We start from the raw sequence: 10109 nt of genomic DNA, 5'->3' as shown, positions 1-10109 counted from the left end.
GGTTCTTCCTCTGTAAGGCTACCTTTCCCATATAAGAACAGCCCTGGTGAATTCAGTCCAGGACTCATCTAGTCCAACATCTTGTTCCCACAACTGGTCAGCCATATGTCCCCTAGGAAGCTCACAAACAGCCCAAGATATTTTGACACCTGTAAGAACATAAGACGAGCCCTGCTGGGTCAGACCAGTGATCCATCTAGTCCAGCATCCTGCCTCACACACTGGCCAGCCAGTTCCTCTGGAGAGCCAACAACAGGACATAGATGTTGGCCAGTCAGTTCCTCTGGAGGGCCAATAACAGGGCACAGAAGATGAGAACATAAGAGGAGCCCTGCTGGATTAGACCAGTAGTCCATCTAGTCCAGAGTCCTGTCTCACACAGTGGCCAGCCAGTTCCTCTGGAGGGCCAACAACAGGGCGTAGAAGATGAGAACATAAGAGGAGCCCTGCTGGATCAGACCAGTAGTCCATCTAGTCCAGAGTCCTGTTTCACACAGTGGCCAGCCAGTTCCTCTGGAGGGCCAACAACAGGGCATAGACGTTGAGGCCTTCCCCTGATGTTGCCTCCTGGCACTGGTATTCAGAGGTTTAGTGCCTCTGAATGTGGAAGTTGTTCCCCTCAGTCACCATGGCTAGCAGCCACTGATAGACCTATCCTCCATAAAAATCCAAATGGTACCCCCCCCAGCCCAGATGAGGAAAACTCTCACAATAAATTCAACCAATGACACCTTTAATGGCATGCTAAAACCTGCTGCATGAAGCAGGCTAATTTGCTTAAGGGTAGGGCTGACCATGCTCTCAGATGCTTTCTAAATCCACGTTATGGGTAGTCGTGGACAGAGCCATGGGGGAAAAGCCAGCGTGCTGCTAAGGTAACAATCAGGCTTAGGAAGCTGGGTTGAGTCTCTAGGCACAGACCTGATCGGAACAACAAGTCATGATGAGTCACCTCTGTTATCACGGGGGAAAGGCTGCTGATTAGTAAACACGCTAAAAAATAAACAAACCCTCCATTTAAGCCAAACAAGACATTTAGCGGCAGCGGCAGAAGATAATTATCTTAATTTATTCATGCATGCCAGAGCTTCTCATGTTCCAACATCATGATGAAGTGTAGGATCATCTACCGGGGGGACGGAAAACATTCTAAAAATCTTACTTGCTAAACAAAGCCTAATTAGTTTTAGCAACTTAATCAGGAGGAAAAAAAATCACAAAGGAAAAGCAAGGCCGTGAGAGTCGGCTAGTGATTGGAATGGTTAAGCAGCGTCTAGCCAGTTGCTCATAACAACGGCAATCGTGGATTTTTCAAAGATTCTCTGTTGTGAGCTCTCAAACCTGCAGACAGTGCTAGAGGCTGACACATTTATCTATGTAATCTAATCTAATTGGATGTATTTCCTGGCCTCCCTGAAAAGGATCGGCAATGAGCTGTGATATATGTTCATTTCATATATTACTCTCTCATCAGTCCTGTGACATGACTCCTGCCTGCCGCCCGCCCCCCCCCCCCCAGAACCATTCAGAGGCGTTTGCTTCCATTTCGGCCTCTCTGGCAGATCTGTCCTTCAAAAGCAGAACTCGGAGTTTACCTCTTCAGTATGCATAATGCAGTGACACTCAGGTGCTTTCCATACAGGCACCGGCTTGTGTGGTTTCCCTGTTGCTGGTGTGGTTTCTGATACAGCGCAGTGGCAACAGAGCTTCCACATGGTAGGTTTCCCCACAGGTTCCCTGCCTGAGTCCCTGAGCAGTGGCCATATCCCTTCCCCTCAGGCCAATTCCCCCCCCCCCAAACCAGCAACTGAATAACATTTTATCAATATACCATTATAAAGATATATGTAACAGGTTCTCTGAACTTCCAGCTTGCAGGGTTTTTTTAAAAAAAATAGGTCTCTATCCCTGTGTGTTGCACAGATATGCTTTCCCCCTTATATCTGTAAACGGAAAGGGCTAGAGACTTGCTCTTTTTAATACGAGAGCTGGAAATTCACAGAATGTGTTCCATGTAGTGTTATATCTACAGAACTATATTTAGTTGCTGACAGGGGTCATTTCATAGAAAAAGAGGTGCAGGAGCTCATTAGCATAACTTATTTGCATATGCCACACCCCCTGACATCACCAGAGGTGTGTCAGAAGGCAACACCCACCGTTCAGGCTCCACTGGACTGTTTTGAATTGCTACCTATGGGGGGGAGGGGAAACGTGCAGATCTGTCCTCGCAGAGGAGGGAGAGCTTGTACCTGAATAAAACTTGGTCTTAAAGGTGCCACTGGACTGTTTTGGGCCGGGGGGGGGGCTCTGCAACTTACCTGGCTGCTTCTTGCTCTGACTGAGGGCTGCTGGGAGCAGGGGGTGGGGCTTGTTCCATGTGCCCGCCCCCTGGGCTCTTTACTGCCGGAGCTCCGCTCCTGTGCGCTCCTGCAGGAAATGACCCCTGGTTGCTGATTAAACGAACAAAAGGGCCCCCCAAAGGCACAGGGAGGAAATGGCCACTGTGGGGACAAGTGTCATGGGAAACGGCTGCTATGTAGGCAGGAAAATCCAGACTTTCCCATTCACACAGCAGCCATCCAGGCTATAATGCGATCTTTCCCAAAACGTCGCAGCAAAGCAGGTTTGAGAAAGGTCAGAGAAAAGCTGGGGGAATCCTGGAAAGTACACAAAGCCTTCCTGTGGGGAAGCAAGAGCAATAAAACACTTCCAAATCACATTGAACCTGGGGGGCCAATTACCCATGTGGAAGTGGCCTGAGACGTGGGGCGCCATCTGTGGCTCTTCAACATGCCACTTTTGGCTCTTGTGAGCACTGTTTCCCAATGTGGCACCTGTCCCGTGTTTTAGGGAAGTGAGCAAGGCGGTTGCCTAGTGGAGCTTGTAGCTGGAATGTGGTTTCTACCTTGAAGCAGCTGCTGCCAGAGGAATGGGTAAACTGAGAGCCTCCCAGATGTGCAGGCCTTGTGCCAGAGATGGAAGCAAATGTGGTGGTTTAGCTTGAAGGTAATTGCCACTGTGGCTGTCTATAAGCTGTGAAGTGAGTACATCTGGCCTACTGCCTACAGATAGCATCTTTCCATCTCATCAAATTTGCATCCCGATCTTCATCCAAGGAACTCAGGCTTAACCTAAGGACATTTTCCCTGTCCTGTGGTTTTTGTTTCAGTCTTCAGAACAACTCGATGACTTAGGCTAGGCTGAGAGATTGTGAACGGCCTCAGATCACTCAATGAGTTTCACAGGAGAGAAAATATTTGAATCCCGACCTCCCTAGTCCAGCTGGAACACTTTATCTGCTACACTGCACTGACACTTCTGGTGAGCAATTTGCAAAGCTTTTCCAGCCTATGGGTCGCCTCTCTCTAAGCAGCTAAAGAAAAATCTCCATGTTTTGTTATCCAAGTGAAAAATGCATGTATTCAGTTAAAAACACAAATGATTGAAAACTGTTGTGATCACGTGCCAGCTACCATGGACCATGGGACTCTTAATAGTAGGTTAGAGCCAGCCAGCTTTTCCATTCAGTCTCATCCAATTCCCCTCCATACTAAAACTTTCACCACACGTGGCTTTTGTACCTGCAAATCCCATGATTCTTAGCATAACCTTCTTGAGTGATCAAAGAGTTCTTCTTCCTTTTTCACAAGCAGAAAAGCTGCATGGTTCCAACCCCATGTCAGGTAACTAACGGGAGCCCGAGCTCAGAGATGAAAACTGGAACATGGACTGTCACATGTTCAGGGGTCATTTCCTGCAGGAGCGCCCAGGAGCGGAGCTCCGGCAGTAAAGAGCCCAGGGGGCGGGCACATGCAACAAGCCCCACCCCCTGCTCCCTGCAGCCCTCAGTCAGAGCAAGAAGCAGCCAGGTAAGCTGCAGAGGCCCACCCCACCCCAAACAGTCCAGTGGTACCTTTAAGAACAAGTTTTATTCAGGTACAAGCTCTCCCTCCTCTGTGAGGACAGATCTGCACGTCCCCCCCCCCCAAATAGCTAGCAATCCAAAACAGTCCAGTGTAGCCTGAGCGGTGGGTGTTTTCTTCTGACACACTTCCAGTGATGTCAGGGGGTGTGGCACTTGCAAATAAGTTATGCTAATGAGCTCCTGTACTTCTTTTTCTACGAAATGATCCCTGCACATGCTAGATATGATAATCTGAATGGCTGACCCTTAAGTGGCTGTGACTTATAAACAGACATTGCATCTTTAAGGGGGGGGGGGCTGTGGCTCAATGGTATAGCATCTGCTTGGCATGTAGAAGGTCCCAGGTTCAATCCCTGGCATCTCCAGTTGAAGAATCAGATAGTACAGCGAGCATGGCATAGTGACTGAGGGTGGAGGACTCTAATCTAGAGAACCAGGTTTGATTCCCCACTCCTCCTCCACATGAAGCCTGCTGGGTAGCGTTGCCAGGTCTTATTTTGCCTGGAGCGGGGGACCTTGGGGGGCATTTGGGGGGGGGACATCATGCAACATCCCTGACATGATGATGTCAGCTGGAAGTGATGTCAATGCACTGGGGACATCACATGGGGGGACTCTCTGGTATTTGGGCAAACTCTGTGGGTTTTTTGGCCTCAAAACCATAGAGTTTGTGTTTAAGTCAATCTGTGCTGAGTGATGGCTCAGATTTCTCATATGAAGAGCTACCTGCTAGCTCCCAGTTGGTAATTGAACAGCTGCTATAGCTGGCTCTAAGCCAGAAGAAGAATATGAGATCAGGTTACAGCTGTTCAGGAGTCACCGCCTACAGCTGAAACTCAGCCAACACCTTGTAGCTCTGAAGCAGTAAACAAGTCTTCAAAAGCCACTCCCAGCCCACCTAGCTCACCCACACCCTTGCAGCACCAATACTGTCAGAGATGCTTAGAGTTGCAAGAAAGGAGAAGTGCAAGACTCATGGCCTGTTGTCAGCTGTCAACTGAAGAGATGAATGAGTAGTTTCAGGATGACTGCCACGGAATTGGCTGGGAGTTTGGCTATAAATTCAGCTGGGAGAAGCAGCAGTTTGTAGATACAACTATACTTTGCTACTGAGCCACCCACCTTGCTGCTACCAGACCTCTGTAACCTTGGACCGGACCTGACAACTGGCTTTTCTGGAACGCCTGACCTTGGACTGGACTTGCTGCCTGGGACTCCTTGACCCTAGACTGGATTTTGGTAAACCCCTGAGTTCTGGACTGGACTTTGGTCAGTCTCTGCAACCTTTCCTGTGTCCTGCCCTGCTGGACCCCAGCCTGTGTCTCCTGGGGAAGCTACATCAGTACAGTTTGCCCAAATACCATAGCATCCCTATGGGATGTCCCTGGCATGATGACATCACTTCCGGGTGACGTCATTGCATTGGGGATGTCGTGTGGTGATATCCCTGTTTGGGGGTGGGGCTAACGCTGCTGGCCAGCTGGCCGGCAGGTGGGCTGAAGCCCTGAAAATTGGGGTTTTTCCCCAGCACCACCAGTGGAATGGCAACCCTACTGTTGGGTGACCTTGGACCAGTCACGGTTCTCTCAAAAACTCTCTCAGCCCCACCTACCTCACAGGGTGCCTGTTGTGGGGAGAGGAAGGGAATGTGATTGTAAGCCATTTTTAAACACCTCAAGGGAGAGAAAAGCGAGATGTTAAAAACTAAGTCTTCTAAGTGATGTGAAAGACCTAGAAGTCTGAAACTCTCGAGAATCCCTGCCAGTCTGAGTGGACAATACTGACCTTGATGGACCAATGGGTCTGATTTAGTATAAGGCAGCTTCATGTGTGTTCACATGTTACGTCTTTATTACCATGGGTTTATGAGAGAAGGGCAGAGCTGAGGCTTCTACTAAAGTAGTAGAAGATACGCATATGTCACTCACCTGAGCCACTTGTACGACCTGCAGCTGTATGTGCTGAGACTGCTGTAAGCCCGTTGTGGACTGTGACACAGGGATGTACTGTATTCGCTGAAAATCACCCTGCGGGGTTCGGTAGTCTGTTGTCAGCGTCTGTGACAGCTCTGTCATTGCTTGGGTCAGCAGATCTGTTGTCTGGAGGAGACAAAGGCAGGCAAGCAGCTTATCATTAAAGTTTAATTGGCTTGTTTGTGTTTCTTCATTTGCCTGAATGCTTGGCAATTGTGTCATTATTTCCCTAGCAAAGAAGTTCCAGCCCAAAGACTTGCAAATTGAGACGCAAACCACTGGACTCTGGAGCTCAAAACTAAAAATACTAGACTCTGTCTACTCCCACACTCTACCCTAAGGGTGGGGGGTGGGGAGACACCATCTACCTACCAACCTTCCACAGGTCAATCGCCTGCTGTTCACTAAGTGTGCCGAAAGTAGAGCAGGTGCACTGTGGAAGGTGCCTGCAAAGCAAATGGCTCCAGATGCTTCTTGCAAGAAACTCAAGCTGCAGGTTACAAGGCCTGAGGCTTTCCAAGTTTCCTCCTACCTTATGTGAATGGAGGGACACCGTGAAACAGACCCAAGCGGCGTTGCCACTTGGTCTGCTGTTGTTTCTGTGCCTTTCAAAAACAAGAACAGCCCTGCTGGATCAGACCAGTGGTCCTTCTTCTTCCATCTGGTCCACCATCCATCCTGTCTTACACAGTGGCCAACCAGTAGTCCTGCAGGCCCAATGAACAGGGCACAGCATCCCCGATGCTGCCTCCTAGCACTGAGTTTCACTCTTCTTCTGTGATGTTCACTCCTCGCACTCTGCATATGGAGATTCCCCTAATTAACCATGGCTAGTGGCCACTGATGGCCCTATGCGCCATGAATTTCTCTGACTCCCTTGTAAAGTAGCCTATGCTCACGGCCATCCCTTCTTCCATTGGCAGCAAATCCCACAATTTAACTACTAATGGAGTAAAGAAATATTCCCTTTTGTCTGTCCTGCACCTATTGCCTATCGACTTCATTGGCTGCCCCAAGTTCTAGTATTTTGGAAAAGGGAGAAAAAATTCTCTCTGCCTACTCTCTCTACCCCGCACATCATTTTATAAGCCTCTATCATGCCCCACCGCCATCTGCACTTTACTTCTATATGGTTTTATGTGGAATTTTAGGTTCCTGCGTTTATGCACTGTGTTTTATTGTATTTTAACTTCTTGTAAATCAAAAATAATAAATAAATCAATAAATCTCCTTTCTAACCCAAGAAGTCCCAGACTCTTCAGCCTTTCCTCAAAAGAAAGCAGCTTCATATGCAGAAATTTAGGACATGAAATTTTCCCCAGCATAGTGACAGGGAAAGCTGCAGTGGCTTAATTCCCTATGTACGCTGTTAAAGGCACAAGAACAGAGCCAGGACAGGCGTCATTCCAGAGCTTCCTCCAGCTTCATCCCTGCATTTCTGTAACACGTCTATTTCTTGATCGTCATCCCAGTATTCTTACCACTACTGTCTCCCCAGCGGTGCTGTCAGCAGTTAAAACTGCAGGCGCGGTGCTGATGACCGCCGTCGTCAATGGCACGTGTATCGTATTCGTCGGGATCTGAGCGAATTCCGGGTGCTTCTTGCGAATATGTTGCACCATTTTGGTCTGTGAAGAGGTGGAAAGCGGCCGGTTACGGAAAAGCTACAGAATCAGCTCTGGGCACAGAAACATGAATCATTCAGGCCGTGCTAAGCAATTCGCTTTGCTTGAGCGCCAAGCAGTGAGTTCTCAACACATACAAATGTTCTACCCAGCAGCAGGAAACCGTAGCCTACCTGTGTATTCCTTAGTTTGCCTTGATACCTTTGCTGTTCAACCTGAATGGCAAACTGGTGCTTTGAAGATTCCTCTTGCAAGATCCGAACATCCACTTAACTCAAAAACCAAAACAACCAAGAGGCTGCATGCACAATCTGCACAACGAAGGCATATATTCAGACCCTCTCAGTGGCTGTTCCACAGCTAGGAATTTCTCCCCACACACAAACACACACCTGAATGTGCAATGCTGCTTTATATTGCCAGACCATTGGTCCCTCTAGCCAGCACTGTCTGCTTTTACTGGTAACAGCTTTTGGGGGTCTTATGCAGACTTCTTTCCAAACTCTCACTGCCCTGGATCCTTGAAACGGGAAGTGCCAGGGACTGCATCTTGGAAAAGAAAGCCTGTGCTCTTCCACTGAGCTACGGGTCTTGCCAGGATTGGCTGAGATCTGAACCAGAAGCCATCTCTGCATTGAACCCCATTGTAGTTTGCCACTCAAGTCTTGGTTCCCAGGAGATGCAGTGATGCACTCTATATTTTTTACTAGATCATTACAAATTACTAACGGGTTGAATCCAGACTAAATTTTATAATGGAAGAATGGAACTTTCATGCCTCCCCCCTCCCCCTGCAGCCCACTGATACCCACAAAATGCTGCTCTTGGGAGACAAGATACCCTCTGGAACAGTGGTGTCAAACATGCGGCCCGGGGGCCGGATCAGGCCCTCGGAGGGCTTCTATCAGGCCCGCAGCGGAACTGGCTGTCTTCTGCTTCTTCTTCCAGTTCTGCTGCTGCTGCGTCATCGTAGGTTTGCAGCTTACAGATACACACCTGAACAGCATACTCAAGATTGCAACAGCACAGACATTTTGATGCAATAATTCAGAGCAAGAGGTGTCAGTTATCAGACACTGTTAAATAAACAAAATCTTGCAAGAGTGCTAATGTTTTAAGCATGTTTTTATATTAAGTAAAAAAAAACCATTTGTGTTTGTGTCCTTTATAAAGTTTATATCTCTGCTACCAGGCATTACATTTTATGACACACATGGCCTGGCCCAACAAGGTCTCATTTATGTCAGATCTGGCCCTCATAACAAATGAGTTTGATTCCCCTGCTCTGGAATGACATGAGGAGGCTCTGCGATGGGATGGGGGACTCAGCAGAAATTGCCAGTTTAGTGTGGATCCAACCCAATGAAACAAAGGGGGAAATCTACAAAATCCCACTAGTTTCTCTCTTTCATAGCTTCCTTTACACCCATTAATGGATATTGGAATGCCCTCTAGTCACTCTTTCATACACACATCTCATTCATGTAGCCTTCCCCCCCCCTCACTAGTTTCTTTCTTTCATACTCCCTTTATACCCATTAGTGGATATTGGAATGCCCTCTAGTCAGTCTTTCATACATGCATCTCATTCATGTAGCCTTTCTCCCCCCTCTTCCTGCACCCCACCACTGTAGTCATTCTACTTTCTCTCTTCACTCCCCGATCCACCTTTTGGAAATGGCACATAAAAGCCTAAGGTGAACCACAATGGCAGGTGAGATCCACCTTTCCTTCTTCCGCACGTGGAAAAGAGGAAGGACGGGAAGAGGCTGCCTATCGCAACTCTTCAAAATGATCAATGCTTTTCATTTAACATTTGCATTTTATTTTGGTGTGCTGCTCTAAACAGCCACGTCCCTGTACAGTGTGTGCTTTTCATCTGAGTCCCGAGTAGCAGATGTGTGAACAAGATAAATGCCTGTGTCTGCAGCAGCACAGCGGCTGACTGAAAACGCAATATAAATGAAGTCCCGGTATTAAAGACAGCAGCCAAACGCTTGCCTGCAACTACAAATATTTAGCTGTAGGCTTTCTTAAACACAAGGGAGTGATAGTTTTGTAGCAGGATCTGGTTCTTTAACCCAGCAGTTCAACAGCATTGATGCCCTGAAAAGGGCAATACGTGTACAGTGCAGTTGGCCCACAACAGCCACATCACCGCCAGTGGCCAGTGATGTCTTCTGTAGCTCAGGAATCACTGGGCACCCGAGTGTGTGACTTCCCTGTGAAGAACTAAAGAGGGCTTCCCATAGAAGTGCCCATCTTGGGGAGGCTTCTCCAGCCAGGGTTTTTCTGCAAGCCTTATTTTCATTGCTTGTGTGCCCAGATTGCATCAGGGTCCCCCCCCCCCCTTTCTGCATGTGTTTTGCTCCCTCTAGAGGTCGCTTCAATATTTCATCTCTGTATCTCCAGCGTATTTACGAGCACTTATTTACGAGTGATGAAATATCGAAGTGACAGTAAAGGGAGCAAAACGCATACTTCTCGGCTAAATTCACTTTAACAGCTGTTTTGGGAGCTAGCAAGGCCATGCTTTGGAGACGGTGAGGCGAAGGCTACTTTAAAGAATTCGTTGAGGCCAAG

General features: G+C 48.0%; 1 protein-coding gene across 1 annotated transcript in view; it reads right to left on the bottom strand.

Moving 5' to 3' along the window:
- Nucleotides 1-10109, bottom strand: part of LOC107114338 (PR domain zinc finger protein 10-like) — an 87742-nt gene that overhangs the window by 10500 nt on the left and 67133 nt on the right. Inside the window, 2 exon segments of the mRNA XM_015415784.1 lie at nt 5857-6027; nt 7383-7529. Coding sequence (XP_015271270.1) covers nt 5857-6027; nt 7383-7529 — 318 coding nt within the window.

Source organism: Gekko japonicus, unplaced genomic scaffold (genome assembly GCF_001447785.1).
Source record: "Gekko japonicus isolate JY-2015 unplaced genomic scaffold, Gekko_japonicus_V1.1 scaffold2196, whole genome shotgun sequence".
Classification (NCBI taxonomy): domain Eukaryota; kingdom Metazoa; phylum Chordata; class Lepidosauria; order Squamata; family Gekkonidae; genus Gekko; species Gekko japonicus.
Note: the sequence above shows the minus strand (reverse complement) of the source record. Positions and strands in the feature narration are given on the sequence as shown.